Source organism: Triplophysa rosa, linkage group LG2 (assembly GCF_024868665.1).
Source record: "Triplophysa rosa linkage group LG2, Trosa_1v2, whole genome shotgun sequence".
In the NCBI taxonomy this organism is placed as follows: domain Eukaryota; kingdom Metazoa; phylum Chordata; class Actinopteri; order Cypriniformes; family Nemacheilidae; genus Triplophysa; species Triplophysa rosa.
Window position 1 is genome coordinate 32,103,365 of NC_079891.1, and position 20,023 is coordinate 32,123,387.

Sequence of the window (20,023 nt, forward strand, 5' to 3'; positions counted from 1 at the left end):
CTTGCACTAGTGATAACTACCTTGAACCTCATTGTGTAGGATGTAAATAAACCTTGCAAACATTCTGCTTTGCACTCCGTGACGGACGACTCAAAAACCAGTAATAAAGGGGAAGATTTTATCCAGCAGACTTCAAGCCAAACTGTATCATCTCCTTTACTGTACGCATCCGGTACAACATATATACAATGATCACAGATATACAGCAGGATCCAGACACACCTGGCCTGTTAGAGAACCCCAAATCAGCATTTCTTCTCAAGACTTTGATTTTTCATAACAAAAAATATTGCTATAGGCCGCTAAAAATAACGCCAAACCCTCCCTTTCCTTAAAGTGTATTTGAATGAATCTGAAATTGGTCTGATGTCCTGAGGGAATGATGCAAAGCTGCGACATTACAGAAACATGAAATTAAAAATTGTGTTTGCTTGTTAACATCCAACAACAGGATAGCAGTTGTAAGAAAATAAACAGAAACATAGTATACATTCCATTCTGCCAGCAATAATCTTTAAAAGCACATTCACGTTAGTAGATGCTTTGGAATGACTTTAGTTTCGGTAAACGCAAACGTTTGTTCCGTTGTATACATTACATTCGCCATCTCAGTCCTTTGAATTAGTCACCGTGTACTTGTCTACCTGTCAAAACAATAAATAAAGACATTTCTGATTGGTCCTTGAGATAAAAATAAAAGCAAAGCGACACATTATGAATTCCCGAATTGTGTGATGTCACTTGATACGTTGAGTGTTACTTCAAATGAGGCGTCCGCTGGAAATCATCTTTGGACTGTAGAAAATGAGCCCTCGAGCCAGACAAACACACAAACACACCTCACGGCGAGGAGAATTAACACTTATGAGAAACATGATAAGACAAAGAAAGTGATGAAAAACAGAAACTTCATATACTGGAGTGCAGAAGTCCAAACGTCTGACTTCCCAGAACACTGTGTCCACCCTCAAACACGCACACACACAGAGCTAATTGATTATTTACATCATAATTGACAAACCACACAGATTCAAAAACACGTGAAAGAAAAGTGATGCATAGCATGACGTAAAACCAATCGGCAACCATCATTCGTTTCTTGTTTTCGGTTTCCGAACTCTTCTGAAGTGCACTGCCGTCTCAAATGTGTGTGTGCGTTTGTGGTTTTATTGATCTACAAATGCCACAGGTGATAGCACGGTGCTCCTTTAAAAAAAAGGAAGAGAAATCCAACGCTGCGGGTTTCAGTCCTCCGTTAAAGCACGTCATTGTGTAACAGTTTGTCAAGATATTCGTCCATTCCACAAACAGAGGTCTGTTTTCCTCCCTTGATTAGTTGAACTTTCTCTCTCACGTGTCTGCGGTCGGTGGCAGCGTGTCTGTATATGTAGAGAGAGAGCGAGAGAGCGCTGTGCCTCAGCCTGCCTGTAGGGGGCACACAGCATCCGACAGACCCTCACTGACCACGCTCAGAAAAGCGCTTTGGATCCTTGGTTCTCAAACTCTGACCACGCGTCGTTGAGCTCCATAAAGATCATTTTAGCGTACTGCTCGTACGGCTTACCTGTAGCCTAGAAAAGGTGAGAAAAGCAGCTGTTTGTTATCAAAAAGTCAAGGCAAGTCATAAATGTTGTCATAGAGGCCGGTGTAAAGCATTTTTTGTGTTGTTTTTATCACATACCTTGTCCGGATGAACAATAAGCACAGCTTTCCTGTAGACCTTCTTCACCTGGTCAGGTGTGACCAGATCAGCCATGTTGACTGGTTTCCAGCGCGTCTCTCCCTCCCACAAAACCGTGTGCAGCGTGGAGAGCAACGCTCTTATGTTCCGCTCCTTTCCTTCAATCCAATCTAAGATCTAACACAAAAACATCCATCATCATCAGGGTCGCAGGACATTCTCCAGTGCTTCTTGAGAAATTCGACACGATCTTAAAATCTAGTGAGCTTCGAGACTGGGGTGCTGTCGTACCTGAAGTTTGAGAGGGTCCATGTCTCTGGACATCTCTTGTTTTCTCATCTCGGCGATGGTCCTGGGTCCCCTCCTATCAGGTTTGGAGCCGAAACCTTGTGTAGACAGAAGATCCTCAAAGTCATCCTCTTTCACCTTGGGCTTTGGACCTAAATGAGACGAAGAACAAGGTACATTTAGATTTGCACACACGCCTGTCGTTCATGTCTGTAGCATAATATTGGAGATTCTGGGATTTAAAACGAAATACTTCTCTCATAACAGTAATATTAATGTTTGCCTTTGCAAATGAGTAAAAACACTAAATAGAGGGTATGCACGTGATGTCACTTTACCACGTGAAACACGCCAAAACACGCTCCCTTGAGTGGCAAAACACTAAGCAAAATGGCTGCTTGCAATATCAGGAAACGCAATTCCGCGCAACACATCAGTGTCCAAGGACACCTGGTTCCTTTGCAAGTCGTAAGGATCACAGTTTTAATTTCAGCAAATAATTGCGTGTTTTAGCACTCAAGGGGGCGTGTCCTGGCACTCGAGGGGGCGTGTCCCGGCATGTTCACGTGGGAAAGTGACGTCGATGCATACCCTCGATAGAACATAACACTATGCACACTAGAGATTCACACTAGATTCTTACCAAATCCCAGCCCTCTGATTCCCCTGTCTTCTCGTCCACCAATCACACTGAAGCTGGGGTTGTAGTTGGGTTTGGCTGGTTGGCTGGCAGGTCTGGCGGGTTGGGCTTGTGGTTTGGAAGCCGAGTTCGGAGGCATCCACGGTTTGCTGGGGCCGGAGGAGGGCCGAGGGTTCTGTTGCCACTGTTGACTCGTGTTCTTAGAGCCGCCAGCAGAGGGCGCCGTTTTAAAACCCGAGCCAGATAATCCAGCACTGGATGAGCCTAAACACAAACCCAGCTTGTTGACTGACAAGGTCGAGTGGATATATTTTAGATGACTGACATGACGGAATGCTGGGTAAGGAGTCGACGGAGTCAAAAACTCACCGGGCCGTGTTGAACCCAGGCTGGCGAGGTCAGCGAAAGGGTCAAAGCTTTGAGATTTGGCCTTGGAGAAAGACGACACTCCGGAGGCTAAACAAAAAAGCAAACAGTTAGGGGATGGAAAAAGTGTCGAAATTTCGTCGAATTTTTTTTCGAAAGACGCCACTTGATAATTTGTCATCAAATGCAATGTGACGTGATTAGATGTAGGGGTCTGATGAGTAAATGATCTGTTGGACTTGATTGATGAAGTTAGAAAGAAAGACTTGATGTAACAAATGAAAGATCTGTGATTGGTTAATTAATTACCACTGGTGGCAGGCTTGCTGGCAGTATTGGTCATGTTACTGGTGGTACTGGTTCCTCCTGTTGTCCAGTTGTCCCAGCCACCCAACAGATCAGGCTGACTCGCTGATGACGTCATCTTGGGTGTCTCATCCCCCAACTGATCTGTCATTTCAAAAATCTCACATTTAGTTGGAAACATTGGACGCAATGAATGACACGGATGTTTTACGCATATTGTTAACAATATGAATTCTGACAGCATTTTTTACCATGTCATCAACGAACAACAAACTTTGCTTTGTGGTTGAATAAATACTGTCCTATTCTGTTCAGACACAAAAGCAGAACTCACTAAGGTTAAAGAGGCTGGAGTTGGATCCGGGGGGCGGAGCTGTGAGCCCACCGCTGCCGCTCTCTGACGCCAGGAGATCACCAAACAGATCAGACCCTGAAGATCCTGATCCCACACCAAATGGGTCAAAGAAGTCTGAGAAAAAAACAAAATGATTGTAAGACAAAAATACAAAACATAAAAATACATAATAATTGTTTAAATAAATCCTATTTTAAGAGGCATTCAACTCTTTTTATTTCATATACATTGTATTGCTTTCAAAAGAATTACTTGTGCATAGGTTTACGACATCATTTTCAATATTCACGTTAGATTTTTCGTCAATTCATTTTACCAATACAGTTTTTTACAACAGCAATAGTCCTGCAGATGTAACCTGGGGTTGCTCAAACAGGCACAATGGAGATCTGGGGTTGAAACCGCTCTTACCTTTTGTTGCTGCCGGTGCTGGTTGACTGTGTGTGTTGGTGAAGAACAAATCTTCCGCTGAACTTTGGCCTATCAGATCTTCAGTGTCCGCAGAAGGTGTAGTGTCGGGTTGTTGGGTGAACAGGTCGTTCAGGAGATTGCTGTTACTGGCTGAACTTTTCATTCCCGTCTCAGCAGGGTGAGCTGCACTGGCCGGAGGGCAGGGGTCAGAGTTCAGGCCGAGCAGATCCTCTGTGTCCGGCTGAGGGTCAGGTGGTGTGCTGGTGAAGTCCGCCTCGAAAAGCGGTTCGCTGGTGTCACGTGATAGAGTCCCGTCAGGAGGGGCAGAGTAAGACACCGACTCCTCCTCTGAGCCTCCGCCGCTCAAATCATCCTGGTCATCCAATTGGCTGTCAGAGCAGCCGTACTGCCTACCGCCATCTGAAAAGACACATCAAAAACAGAACACTTAAACGGTGTGCATAAAAGTTGTGTTGGCTTGACCAGTGCACACTAATGCCATCAGTTATATGTGGGGTGATTGAGAAAATGTGCCACCTAAAAATATATTTAGCTATAAAGTTTTGTTTACCTTCCCAGTCCAGTGTTTGGAAGAAGTTGTTGGCGTTGGTGTCGATGCTTTGAGGGGACGGTGAGTCTGGTTCTGTTTGTGGATCCTCAGGTGAGGACTCTGGTTTTGAGGGTTCTGAGGCGTAACAGGCTGTAGAACCGGGCTGCCGGGGAAGCTCTGGTTTACCTGAACAGACAGAAAAATATTGAACTTAAAATTTTATTTATTTTCTTTTATATTTGATCTTATTTGATCATATTTTTAAATCTTACTTTATCTTGTATTTTATTGTATTTTTATCTTTTAGATTTCTTTTTATTTTTTACGTTTTTCATTTTATAGAATATTTTATTTATTTTATCGTTTTTTTATCTTATATTTTATTTTACATTTGTAATTTTATTTTATTGTATTTTTTATCATAATTCTTTGTCTTATATTTTTATATTTTATTTAACTTTATTTTATATCTTATATTTTAACGGATTTTGAAATATCTTTTTTATCTTAACAGATTTTTATCATATTTTTATCTTCTTTTATAATATATTTTTATCTTTTAGAATTTTTTTTATTTTGTCATTTACATTTTTATTGTATCGTATTTTATATCTTACGTTATCTTATACTTTATTGTATTTTTTTCTTTCAAATTTTTGATTTTATGTCATGTTTAATTTTTGATTTTACATTTTTTATTTCATTTTATTTTTAACAATTATTTCTATCTTACTTTATCTTATATTTTATCGTATTACAATTTTCATTTTATTATATTTTAATCATTATTTTACCATATTTTATGTTATTGACCAAACATTCAAGAGTGCCACAGATAAAGCCCCTCAACACATTTCCTTACAGTCAATGTTGAAAGTCATAAAAAGAAGTAATGAAAATAAAAACATCGTTAAATAAAATATGTTCCTTGTAAACCAAGAACTCACCAAACTTTGTCAGGATCTCCTGCTGTTCATCTCGGCTGGAGAAAAGGATTTTTGGATTGAGGCCTTTCGTGGCAAAGTTTTCCCAGGGCGGGGTCTTGTTGCTAGGGAGATCCTGAGGCTCCACCTCTACATTTACATGTACCTGGAAGAGGTCGGGATATTTCTCCTGGATGTCACACGCGTCAAGATCGTACCTGCACACACAATTTCAACAAACACTTTGAATAAAGACCATCATATGACTAATAATTATATTATCCTGCGAGCCTGTGATACTGACTTTGCAAATTTGACGGTGGAGGCGTTTCTGGGCACAAACCCTGAATGAAACTGAATCTGAAACATCTTCATAGAGGCCATCTGCAAAACATGATTCACAATAACTAGAGTGATTTAACAAAACCTGCAAAAGCAAATTACAATATAAAACATACAGTACCTACAGTATAACACAAGTTTACAATCAGGATTTAGAACGTTTGCTCTTACTTTGGCCTGCAAGCGTCCTCCTAGCGTAGCGCGGGCGTGATAAATGACTATAAGAACATCTCCCTGCACGGTTACGTTTAGAGGAATCTCCGCTTGGCCGTCTTCCATCCTAAAATCACTGCAGAGATACAGTACAAAAGGCAAAATCAGCATAAATTACATTTACATTCATTCATTCGGCAGACGCTTTTATCCAAAGCCATTTATCCACATTTATACATGTAACAGCTTCTTCATAGGGTGGAAAAACGTACTTCATTCTGTCATACTCTTGTGATGTGGTGGTGACGCGCTCATCGCCGACATAGACCTCGCAGAATGGCCGGCATCCGTTGCGCTGTTTATTAAAGAGCGGTACGGGTGTCATGGCGACAGAGCGGATGGTGATTGGCGTGGTGTGGGGGATTATGGGCTCTTCTGCCATCATATCACACATGTATTCAATATACCTGCGAGCCCAGAGAAAAAAATCGAATAACTGATTTATCAAAGATTATTTATTTGTATTGCAATTTATTATTACAGCCCTAGTTTGTACTTTACTAAGATGTCCATCAAACAGATGTTTTAAAGTAAAGTAAAAGCTCAATGATTCGAGATGTATTTCTGTCTGTACTTCTCAGAATATACTTAAAATTATACTCGAGCACACTTGACTTTAAGTACTCTTGACAGAAAAGTCAAAGTATATTTGGCCTACATTTGTGATCGACTCGCTGAAAAGAACAATGAACTAAGTATGCTTGACATAGTTGTGATTACCCTTTTAATAAATTAGCCTATCATTACTTTTTTACTCACATAGTTTTACATACTACCTTATACACAAACATATATGTTCAGCTTTATATAGTGACTAAACTTGATCTACTTTTTACACGGTGATAATAGCAATTTACTTCAAATCTACTTGAAGTATATTTAAGTATACTTCAAGCACAAACAAATAATACCTGAACAGGAACATATACTTAAAGTGCAAACATAATACACGCATAGTAAACTAAGTATTATGTAAAGTTTACTTAAAGAAAACTTACTAAATAAATAAAAACTACTACACTAGCGATTTACTGAAAGAATACTTCAAAGTGTACTTTTATAAACAAAAAAAATGTGCTGCAGAACATGTTCGCTTACCTAGTTTAACCATATTAGTTCACTTGAAGTGTAGTGGCAATATAAAAAAGCAGTTGTAAACTAGTTGTGTACTTCAAGTTTACTACTGTCACACTTAAAAGTATACTTTACTGTGTTCACACCAAACGCTCTTTATTACTCGCAGGAAAAGTTCGTTATTTTCGCGTGAGTGACGCGAAAACTCTTCGCACAAATTCATAGCTCGAGTTGAAAATTTTCAACTTGCGCGAAAGAACGCCTCAAACGCGCCGCCCGATTCGCATCATTCGCACAGCCTGCCACGAGTTCGCGTCTATGCGCGTCTTTGCATTGATTTTGTATGTAATTTACTCGTGCCAAACGCTTAATTCACGTTTGGTGAGAACACAGCATAACTTTTATAAACTAGAAAGTAGGCCAATTTAGTCACAAGTAGTACTAAAATAGAACACTTGCAACTATATTACTAGTACACTGGTATTAGTATGCAAAAATATATTGTATAGTATTGGAAATAGATATAAAGGATCATTAAAATATACTTGAACTTTATTTTAGTACATCCTAGCAACTCCCTAGCAACCAGAAGGCTTTAGCAATGCCCTGGAAACCACCCTGAACATCATGTTCTCCTGCACATGTAAAAATCTATTTTCTTCTCTGTACTTCTTGTTAACAACCCAAATCTACAGATCTTCACTTCTGCTGAATGTTCTCTTTCAGACGGGTCACTTCCTCTCCCGCTGGCTGTCAGAGTCGTATTATCAGCTCCAGAAACCACTCAAGTCACACTTGGTTAGAACCAGAAGATTCACAGGAGCCTGTTGAGTTCGGCAGAAGCTCACGATGAGCCGAACGACCGGTGAGGTTACAGCTGTGGTAGGAAGTGACATCGGCAGCTTCCTCCAGAACACCTGCGGCTCATGCTAATGCAGCTGGCCTGCTGTTTTTATTCACTGCGTGTCTATTTCTGCTCTAGTTGGTTCAAGTGCGTGTCAATGTCAAGGAGCTGATGCTTCTTTGTTTAAGACTAAAAGTGAACGAGGAACACTGACAGGAAGTTGTTACCGTTTGTGTGAAGGTGAGATACCCGGTGGGCATCGCTTCATGCTGAACATGTAAACTGCAGCCTCAGGCGTGGAGAACAAGCGACAGAAGCAAAGGAACGAACAAACCACGACAGCCGAGGCGGCCCGCCCATCCTATGTCCGAAACACACACAGGAAAGTTATGAAGATGATTGGCAATGTAAACATTGATATCAAAAGATTAACACTGTTATTTTGAGTCAGTATGTATGAACTTTCAACTAAAAATGGTTTTTATCTTACTAACCCTCTGTTTATGTGCTTACCAAGCAATGCACGATGCAGATGTTCCTCTGGTCCTGTTTGAGCCACTGGTGCATGTTCTTACATATACTGTATAAGTTCTTAAGAGTAGGAGCGCGTCTGGGCTGCCAACCACAATCAGATACCTAAACATACATACACAAAAATATAAAATCATGAAATAATGAATTTATGAAACGCGCTCTGTAGAGCAGTTTGTCCGTTTAGGGCTACTGTAGAAACAACATGGCGAATTCCATGCAAGGGGACCCGCGGTGTATGTAAATAGAAATATCTCATTCTAAGGTAATAAAAACATAACGCTTCATTATGTAAGGTCTTTATACACCTCTGAAGACATAGTTATTATATTGCATTTCTGTCAATCTTCAAAAAAAATCACACATTGGACCTTTAAATGTAGAATGATTGATAAAACTTAAACCTCCTGGTTATTATTGACATGTCAGGCCTCGAGTCGTAATCTTTATGAACAGTCATTACATTACTTTGACATTTTGAACAGAATGCACATCTATCACTAGCAGCTTCCTTTCCCTATGTTTCTAATCAAACATATTCAAATCCATACTGATGTCAATACATTTCCATTTCTCCATTTGGCAGTTATCTGGATGTGATGAAGCACAAAACATCCTCTCTTACCCTGTTGTGAAAGCGAGCGGGTCTATAGGAGCGTTTGGATAGGTTATAAACGGCGTAATGACCCGCGTGACGGGAGTCCAGGAACAAACGCACGTCCTCGATGTTATTCTTGATGGCAGATTCCACACCTTCGGCTGGGAAAGACATGACTGCCAACACAACCAGGAAAACACATTCAGGTCAAATGACAAAATTCTGAATGTATTTGAAATCTGTGTCCCACACGCGTGTTAAGAACTCCTACCTGCTACTCTGGAGGTGATGTAGGACAGGTCGAGATCTCCTTTAGCATAACTGAAACAGGATGAGGATTATTATTAAAACAATGAACCATTTACAGACATTTCGATTAACACACAGCAATCACACAGATGGATTTAGTAGGTAAGCTATTTAGCGATAACATCTAAATCGAATTTTACTCTATGAGGGAGGGTGAATTTGTGGCTATGGACACACAGCATGAAAAAGCCATGGGGTGGGAGCTCACACAACCTCTCTGAAACACACACGTGTGTAATGCAAACACACACAGACACACACGGGTTCTGTCCTGTAGTTACCTGGAGCTGGAGGGGGTTGGTGAATTGGGACCAAAAGATGTGATTCGGGAAGAGAATGAACAAATAACACAATGAACAAAAACAGAAAATGGGCCAACTGAATAAACTGGACAGATATGTGGGGATGTGAGGGGAATAATTATCAAACATGATTATAAAACACAAACAGATTATGGCAGGGCATGTGGAGGGAAATGTCAGATCTTGTACGGCAGCGTGTCTCAAACAGAACCCTAAATGAGTTTACAATGACATTACCAGTCCAGTCACTACAATTATTCATCTTCTCATCAACTACTACAGTCAAAACTGATAGATTTACTTTGATAACAAATGTCAATGGCCATATAGTGCTTGATGCATGAGCAAACATTACATTCTAAAGGAAGAACACATGCTTGTATCTTTCATCAACATGTTTTGTTGCACCTGAAAATATGTCGCACTCCATAAGTATGATGGGTTGCCAGATATGGCTGCAAAATATTGCACATTTGCATATCAAAATACAGTAGTTTGCAATAACTGAATGATGATCATGAAAAAATACAATGGTAGTCAAAAGTGCCGCAGAACTGTTTGCTGTCCTACATTCTTCAAAATTTCTTCTTTTGTGTTCAACAGAACAATAATTTTTCCTACTATGGGAGTCAATGGGGGGCAAGACCTGTTTGGTTACAAGCATTCTTCCAAATATCTTTCTCTGTGTTCATCAGAACAAAGAAATTGATACAGATTTGGAACAACTCGAAGGTGAGTAAATGATGACAGAATTTGTATTTTTGGGTGAAGTATCCCTTTAAAATAAGTTTAAGGTCATCAGATAGCAGAGAGACTGACACACGAGTGCATGCGTGTGCATCAACTAGTAAGATGATCTTAATTTGCATAATTTTGCACAGTTTTTTACATTAAATTTTACTTAAAAAAGTAAGAAAATGTACACACAAAAAATCCTACTAGTTGTTTTTCAGTGTGGAAGATGATCAACAATCGTAACGTAAACATGTATGCTGGTTATACAGCTGCCCCAAATTTTGGAGTAGTCTCTTTATTTTAAGTTTGTAAATATATTTTAATAGAGTTGAATAAAATAAATGGAGTTTAGTTAATGAAGTATTACTGTATAACAGACAGTATGACAGCAAATTGTTATATATTATTATTATTATAATATTATTATGATGACCCACATCATGTTGAATAAACAGCTTTTTTGCCACTGGTTACGACACAAGTGCCCAGTTTTATGATTTCAAACATATTTAGATCACATGCTCTGATTTCACACGCAGCGGTGGGCGACAGCAATCAGGTTTTTGTTTTGTCAGCTGGATCAAGTGATATCTGATAAACCAGCAGTATATTAACATTATACCACTGTAACCTCTCAAACAATCAGTCAATGAACCAAACATGACATAACGAAACCGAGACAAGCCAGAACGCATTTCAGCGAGCGGCTGCTCGAATTAATATGGAAAACTTTGAATCGACATTCTTCTGCATTTCTCTCACCTGGCCACAGACTGGATCACTTTAGATGACGTGTCTTTGATGTTGGTGAGGAATCTTTCTGTTCCTCCTTTCAGAATATCCAGAAATCCTCCGCCCATTCCTTGATCTCCATCATACACACCTAAACACACACAAGACAATGTTTATTATAAGTGCTTCCACAAGACCATACTTTTGATTCATACATTACATTTACATGAGACTTGTTTGTCAAAGACTCCCATTGAGATTGTAATTCAGACGAATAAAACTGAACGGTAGCAGGCTTGGGGTGTTTTCAGTAAGCAAAGTCAGCAGATGGTGGACAGGGGAACAATCCTCTTACCACACAGAGAGAGAAAGCCATCGGCACGGGGTAAATATGGGGGTGGGGTGTGTTGTTTGTGTATGGTATTATAGTATCATGACAGCAGGTCGATGGTTACATTACTAAAAAAATCACACTGGCATGTCTGTATGTGTATTCATTTGGTTTTCTAGAAACATTTTCATAACGCACTTGATTTATACCGGTGTATGTGTCCACTGCTGTCGACACTGTAATACTATTGGTGCCCGATTTCCAATACCAAAAAATATTCATTTTGAAGCACCAAAAAACACAAACAGCCACAGAAAAAATGAAGCTCCACTCCAAAATTATTTTGTTCTGTGTTTTTGGGGATACATCACCCAAAAATGAATATTCTGTCATCATTTACTCATCCTTAAGTTGTCCCAAATCTGTATAAATATCTTTGTTCTAATGAACACAGAGAAAGATATTTGGAAGAATGCTTGTACGCAAACAGTTCTTGGCCACCATTGACTCCCATAGTAGGAAAAAATACAACAGTAGTCAAAAGTGTCAAAAAGTTTGCTGTCCTACATTCTTCAAAATATCTTCTTTTGTGTTCAACAGAACAAATAAAATGATAAAGTAAATTTTCCTACTACGGGAGTCAATGGGGGACAAGATCTGTTTGGTTACAAGCATTCTTCCAAATATCTTTCTCTGCGTTCATCAGAACAAAGAAATGTATACAGATTTGGGACAACTCGAAGGTGAGTAAATGCTGACAGAATTCTCATTTTTGGGTGAAGTATCCCTTTCAATAAAACATTTCTCCCAAATTCCAAAAGGAAATATTGTTTTTTATTTGCACAAACTGGTCAAAATAACACTAAAGATGCAATGTTTGCAGATCTTGAACACTGCAAAGAAAACAAAGTCATATGCATGTCTAAACAATGTTTTTACATGTATTTTAAGATCTATTAAAAAAAGAATATATGGTGGAATAAGCCTGATCTTTTTCATAACTTTCATGCCTTCACCCACAATACTGTCGAGTGACTTTGTCATTTCAATTTGATTGAAATTCAACAGACTCTGGAATGGAATGACCATGGCAAAACATTTTTTCCAAGGCTCATATCCATCCTAACAGTAAACCAACGTCTTCGTGTAAGTAGAATATTCATATATCAAACGTTTTAAAACATAAACATTGGTTTCGGAGTACAAAAGAGAGAGTGCATTCATAAATCGAGTTCATGCCGTCTCTCACATGATGTAATCGCATCGTGTTCAACCGAAACAAGAAAATCACATACATCTAGGATGGCATGAGAGTGAATAAATGAGAGAATTTACATTTTCGGGTGAACTACTCCTTTAATAAAGAAATAAAGCACCTCTTAGTGTCCGAATCTCGACTTACACCACGCAGCCTTGAAAGCCTTTTTTATGCGACTATAAACATTTAATCCTAATTTTATCCGACAAACAAAGCTCAGTAAAATGCGGTTTAACGCAGAGCTGCACTCACCAGCATTGTGTATGTTGTTGATCTGCGAGGGAATCTGCGCGCTGTTGTTCCCGAATCCTCCGTTCTGCTCCAGGAGCTGTAAGGATTCATATCCATCATACGCAGACCTCAGACAGTAGTATGGATTTAACAGACTCATGGGGACCACCGTCCTTCCCAAAACAACATTAGAAGCAAGACCAAAGCAGAAGAGAGCTGTCTACACATGGATGTGAGCGCCGTGTGTATCCACTACAGTAAATGATAGAGAAACATCAAGGCTGCTGGGTAATCGCTTTAATCCAGAGAGAAACGCCGTCTTAACCCGGATCACATGAAGGCTTGAGTTATCCTCTCCAGCATGTGCGCACAGACGCCTGGCGCACGGAAAAACTACAGCCACGTACGAAAACCCTCAACGAACCGCTATCACTTCTGTTTAGACCGTCTTAAGGTGATCATCCAAATCTCTTCAGAGAGACTAGTCTTGCGTGTTTATCGGTCATTTCTGTCCTCATGTAGTGAGATCATTAGGTCAGAGAGAGAGAAAGAGAGAGAGATGAGACGTTGCTTTGTCTGTGGGAGGTCGTGACGGGAGGGAGGAGGAAAATGAAGGAAAGAACGTGAAGGAAGAGTGCGGCGTGTCTCTAAATGGCCCTTCAGAGAGTCGGGATCAGTATGTGAGACTCCGCTTGTCTCCGTGGAAGTGTGTGTATGTGTGTGAGCGTGGAAGAATGAGGGGTTTGTTTCAATGAAGACTCTTTTAACTAAAACCAGTCGGCCAATCAAACGGAAGCGTTACTTTGAGAGTACTAAAGCAGAATAATAGCGATCGATCGTTATGATTTCAAAATGGTATTTGGACTTTAAGAAAGAAACTAAGCATTAGAAGAACAAGTTTCAGTCAGACAGGCTGTACCTCGGTAATGGGCGATTTGGGGTTGACGTTCCTCGCCGCAGCGATCTCCTGCAATTGGTTAACAAGCTCGTTGATCGACAGCCGCTCCTCCGGGTTGATTTTTAACATCGATCCTGAAAACAAACGCACGCGGCATCATAAACGGCTTTCACTGAGAAACACAAGAGCTCCAAGCAGGAGGAATTCTGGGTAATGTTGGGGATTATGTAAAGGTTTGTCAGGACGCTTACGGACGAGTTGTTGAAAGACTGTGTACTTGGTGTCGTTTTGAGGAATGTTGTATTTGCCGTTGACGATCTGGAGCTTGGCTCCTTCTTCAAACGGATGCTGTTTAAAACAGAGCAGATACAGGATACAGCCCAGAGCCTGACAAACACAAAGAGAATATCAGTCACATGGCAGGCTTGAGAAGTTAAATGAGTTTTAACAAAATGCTGATGAACTAGTCACCCATATGTCTTGTTTCTCATTTATCGGGTAGTTGGAATACAGATCGATCATCTCTGGTGTCCTATATGCTGGAGTTGTGTTTCTAGTAATCTGAAAGAGAGAGAGAGAGAGAGTATTACTATAAGAGCGAGAGAGAGAAAATTATTTTCAATTCAATTTGGTTTATATAGCACTTTTTACTATTTTGCATTGTTGCATCTTTACATATGTTTAGGCAATAGTTATTGTAGTAGCGATATTAAATTTATGAAAAAAAGACATTATTATTATTAGAATACATGGTACTATTGCAATTTTTCACAATACGATGAACATTGATGAAACTGGACTGGAAAATCTATTTCTACATTTAAAGGTATAAAAATAAACTATGATAGCAATGTGTTAAAACCAAAAGGGCAGTTTTGCTTGCCAACGGTTTACTAAACCTCAACGGATTATTATGCAAATGTTAAATAAAACAATACTACTGCAAACAAATCAATACAGGAAAAGCATATTAAGTTTATTACAAAATGAGCTGGAGAGCTTTAATACGCTAAAAAATTTTTTTTTCAACAACTGGTTACAAAGACACACACCCTGTGAATAAGCACAAACAAATGTTTATTCATTAATCAATGGAGGTTTTGGACATTGCATGGATTTCACTTTATTACCAATGACCGATTGACCTTGACCAATGACCTTTAATCCAAGATGGCGCCGACCAAACTTTGCAGTTTTTCGTCTGTTTTATTTGTTATTTTAGTGTTTTATTTTGTGCTGGACGCTGTTAGTCTTATTGTATATGACAGACGCACACTCCTAGAACCTGGCTCATTTGTCGGTAACCGCAAACCAGACTTTTGAGTTCAGAAACGCCGGCACATCGTTTACAAACATGGCACCAGAGCCCTTTGTCTGGAACCCGCGGCCGCGACCACGAAAGCGCAGCCGGAAAAGGGGGAAGAGAGCCGGCGTCCTCGTCAGACTTAGACGCCGTGCACACCGACCTCCGCTACCAACTGTTCTGCAGCCCAGTGGTCTTACGAGGACCAGAAACAAAACAAACTAATTTCATCAGCAGAACAATTAAATCAGTTAATGCTTCTGCGGGAAACAGATGAAGGTTTTAATACAATCATTGCAAAATATTCATCCCTGGCCGTATCACACTGTGATCATTTCCACATAATCAATGAATCATATCCAAAATTATGGCAAAATGAACGACCAAGCGGCAATGACGTCACAGCAATGTAAACCGGGTATTGAGTTGCATATTAATTTGTTTCATAGGAAGCAGATAATTACATTGGAAGGCACGGCGGATAATTCTCGAGTTTCTTACCTCATCCTCCACCATAGATCTCTTGTGGGCAGACCAGCTGTAGTCCGGGTAATGTGCCAAAGTTGTTGAGCTACCGAAGTCACATAACTTTATGGTTCCCTGATGACTGATCAGCAAATTCTCAATCTATAATGTAGAAGAATCAGACTCATTTAGACATTCGATCACGTGATCTGGTATTTTTGTTGCAGACATAACATTGCATGCACTTGACCTTACAAAATAATACTTGATGTATAAATATATAAAATTCTGTTTGTGTGTAACTGAAAAAACAAAGCCATACAGATTTAAAGCCATCTCGTATGGCATGACGGTGAATAAAGTATGAGAGAACTTTCATATTTCATTTAACTATTTTTTTAAAAGCCAGCAGGGGAGGGGCCTCACCTTTAGGTCCCGGTGTATGATTGGTGGAGACTGTTTGTGCATGTGCTGCACAGCGCGACACGACTGGTAGAAAACCTTCAAAACCGTGTCACATGACATGGGTCCTTTCTGCTCTACCCTCTTCACAAAATCAACCAGCTGGCCTGCAGGAAACAGAGGGCGGAGGTCACCGTTACAGAGGAAACTGACCACAGTCGCACAATGTCAGAGAGAGAGAGCAAAATGTGTTAAGTCAGTGGAGAGTTTCCGTTTGGTTTCATTAAACGTTCTTTGACCTAGGTCAAGAGTTTGGATGCACATCTGAGAGCAACCAGTAAAAGACGCTTACCCAAATCAGGAAACAAAGTAGTCTTTTTTTGCTTTCCAAAAGACGTGTATACCATTATTTAAAGGAACCCCAAAAAATGATTTGTTCCGATGAACCCAGAGAAAGATATCTTGTAATCAAACAGTTCTTGGCCACCATTGACAACCATAGTAGGAAAAAATACAACAGTAGTCAAAAGTGCCCCAGAACTGTTTGCTTTCCTACATTCTTCAAAATATCTGATTTTGTGTTCAACAGAACAAAGAAACTCATAAAGCAATTTTTCCTACTATGGTAGTCAGTGGTGACCAAGAACTGTTTGGTTACAAGCATTTTTCCAATTATTTTCTCCATGTTCATCAGAACAAAGAAATGTATACAGATTTGGAACAACAGGATGGTGAGTAAACGATGACAGAATTTTCATTTTTGGGTGAAGTCCCCCTTTAACCCTGTAACGGTGCGTTTGTGTGATTTTTACCTCTACAGAGTTCAGTCAGAATTAGAAACTCGGCCTGGCCCGTGTCAGACTCTTCTTTGCTGATAGACGCAGCAGAACAGAACTGCACAATGTTGGGATGCCCAGACAGCTTTTTCTACACACATGGACAGAAAAGTCATGCTTACAAAGAGTTTTGCATTAGTATCATGTGTAATACTGCACTCACAGCCTCTGACGTTGAATTTATGAATTAAAAAATTACCATAAAGCAGACTTCCTGAATAATAGCCTTGCTCTTTTCCTCCTCATGGGAGAGAAGTCTCTGTAAAACAAACATTCACGAATCAGCTGTTGATGTGACATTTCAGCGTAAATGAATTTATTAGCACATATACTAACGTACAATTTATAACCGCATTCAGCGGATGTGATTTCTATTATCATCGTACCTTCAGAGCATATTCCTTACTGCTGCCCAAATCCTGAGCTTCATACACGAACGCAAAGCCACCTGTGGAGAAAGCAAGAGATTATTTTACAATCACAGCACATGCTCATTGCATCAGACATATCAACTGCAAAAAAAAAACAATACATGACCTGGATCTGAATCTGGATCAACAAACAGGATGTGATGCGCAGATATTTCTTTCGGGACAAATATTCTGGTCTATTAAAGCAAAAACCTCTTTTGGAGCAGCACACAATTGTTGGGCGAGGAGTCATTATCTGACACTTTTTGCAAACCTCTATAAACAGTCTGAATGAGTCAAGCTTCTAGATTTCATGAGTAACACACACGCAGAAAGAATGTGCTGCCGACAGCAGTGATTATTAAACAAACAGACTGCGGCCAATATGTGATACCGCATTAATGAACCATTGGTTTCAGTGAGATTCAGATTGTGTTATGATCTGTCACTCTGACAGGGCAACAGTTTAACACATCATTTGTATCACCAAGAGCCAGAAAGAAAATGTTGTTACTTCTAACTCTAAAGGCTGCTTCACACTCTCTTGGCAAACCCGTTTGTGGTGGTTTTTTACACACTAAAAATGTTTAACACATGTTTTTCAGGTCACAGAGTAGGGCTGTTCAACAATTAATCGCGTTTAAAAGTTTGTGTTTACACGTTTGTGTACTGTGAATATTAATTTCGTATTTATAAACACACACACACATATGTATATATTTAATAAAATATAACATAATAAATTCATAAATGTTTATATAGAATTTAAATTGCATATAAATATATAGATGGAAAATTTCCTAAATATATAATGTATGTGTTTATAAATACAAAATAAATATGCACAGTACACAGAAATATACTATGTAAACACAAACTTTTTTCTGGATGTGATTGATCGCAAATTAACGCAGAGTAGATTAAATAAAATTAAAATAATCTGAACTAATAGTAACCAATTAGTGAATTCACGTTATAGTTTTAACCTGCTGTTAAAATTGAGCTAAAACCATATTCACGCTCATATAAAATGCATGTTATGTGCAAAACGCAGGTGTGCAATGTGCATGTGATGAGAGGAACAAAAATGACAATGTCAGGTATTTATGGACACTTTAAAAAACAGTCCTCAAGTGGCTGTAACCATGGCGACGGGTAAATGAATACTAGTCGGTATGCACCATTTAAAAGGACCTTTAGAGTTTCACATTACAGTGTGCTGCCATTCACACGCACCACAAATTTACAACGTCCTACTTTTGTAAGAGAAAGAACGAGAGAGGTCTGGTAAACACAAGTCAAACTATAATATTTGTTTATGATATCAGTTCTTCTTTTCAAATGACAGCCTTTTCTAAACGCAGCAATGCAACAATAAGCCTTCACTGCAGTCCAAACAAAATGTCTTTATAATTCTGACTCATGATACAATGCACATGTAAACCTGTATCATGTAAACAATACTTAGACACAGTCACAGACAGAAAAAGTTGGACTTACAATGAAAACAGTCGGGTGTGTATCTGGGGTTCAAAAAGCATGCATTTTGTAACCAGCCCAGGACTCAACGCCCTAATGTAAACCATTCCTGTTTACCCAGAATGCAATTCCTTTCTCATTCAGGCCCACAGATATTAGAAAAATGCAGAGTTAAGGCTGTCTGGGGTTATATGATGCATTACTCTAATTAAACACAAAAAAATGGTTTAAAGAATATGTGAAGAGTTCATTGCTGACAAACATTATGATACTTTTTGAACACATATCATTACACTCTTTGATGTTATACTGTGGTATGAGAATACAGAAATCATTCAGTAAATTCGGTAACATGGTATTTATAACCAAGTAACTTTTTATGGCATTGCCACCGTTATTGTACCACAGAAACAAACTACATTTCCCAAAAGAAAACCACGTAAAAATAAAGACATGTATAATATTTAAACATTTAAAATAAAGGGCTGTTGAATGACACATTTTAACAATAATATATATATATATATATATACAGACAGACAGACAGACAGACATCCACTTCTATAACACAGATGTGAAATGAATTTCTAGACAGGTGTATCAGACTCAATAGACTTGCTAAGAACTTAGCGAGCTAACGTTAGTTTCACTGATAACATGTAACGTTACAAACATGTTATCAAAACACAATTTCACACAAGTCACTGTTTATCTGTGATTAATAATTCACAGCGGCTATATTACAATCAAACTGCGTGCTGTTTCTTAATTAAAGACACGTAAATAAAACACAGGTTAGCGCGGCTAGCCTGATGCTAAGTTACATTGACTGAATCTTTACCTTCCGCGATGACTCGTTTGATCCGGAGCTTCAGCTCTCCGAGCTCGACCACCTGCCCGACAAAGTCGTTCTGGTCCCGGCTGGCGGCGGCACCGGATCCACCGGGCCCGGCCAGGAAATCGAGAGCTGACTGAAACAGGGACATTTTGTCCCTTCTTTCTATCGCGCTACTGATCGGAACCGGATGCCTCACAAGATTAACTAAACTGGTATATAACTTGACAATAATGCGTTAGTTTATAATAAACTCTGTATTCGAGTGTGAAAACATCGCAAGTGTTGATTCCGATCGACCTGTTCTCCCCGGTACTTCCGCAAGGTGCTGACGTGGGACGGGGACGTCACTTCGCGCCGCGCAGACCGGTCGAC

At 39.4% G+C, this 20,023-nt stretch overlaps 1 protein-coding gene across 1 annotated transcript; it reads right to left on the reverse strand.

Moving 5' to 3' along the window:
• Nucleotides 1-131: 131 nt before the first annotated feature.
• Nucleotides 132-19,982, reverse strand: gak (cyclin G associated kinase). Its single transcript, XM_057354552.1, has 28 exons — nt 19,655-19,982; nt 17,311-17,372; nt 17,124-17,183; nt 16,901-17,015; nt 16,113-16,255; nt 15,723-15,848; nt 14,390-14,479; nt 14,170-14,305; nt 13,940-14,052; nt 13,042-13,117; nt 11,231-11,351; nt 9,394-9,443; nt 9,150-9,298; nt 8,507-8,629; nt 8,221-8,354; nt 6,288-6,482; nt 6,034-6,151; nt 5,825-5,904; nt 5,545-5,738; nt 4,619-4,783; nt 4,048-4,467; nt 3,616-3,750; nt 3,285-3,425; nt 2,979-3,065; nt 2,613-2,873; nt 1,973-2,121; nt 1,682-1,858; nt 132-1,571 (listed from the first exon to the last, which is right to left on the reverse strand). The coding sequence occupies exons 1-28, from the start codon at nt 19,797-19,799 to the stop codon at nt 1,470-1,472; spliced, it is 3,867 nt and encodes a 1,288-aa protein (XP_057210535.1). The 5' UTR covers nt 19,800-19,982; the 3' UTR covers nt 132-1,469.
• Between the last annotated feature and the right edge of the window lie 41 nt (nt 19,983-20,023).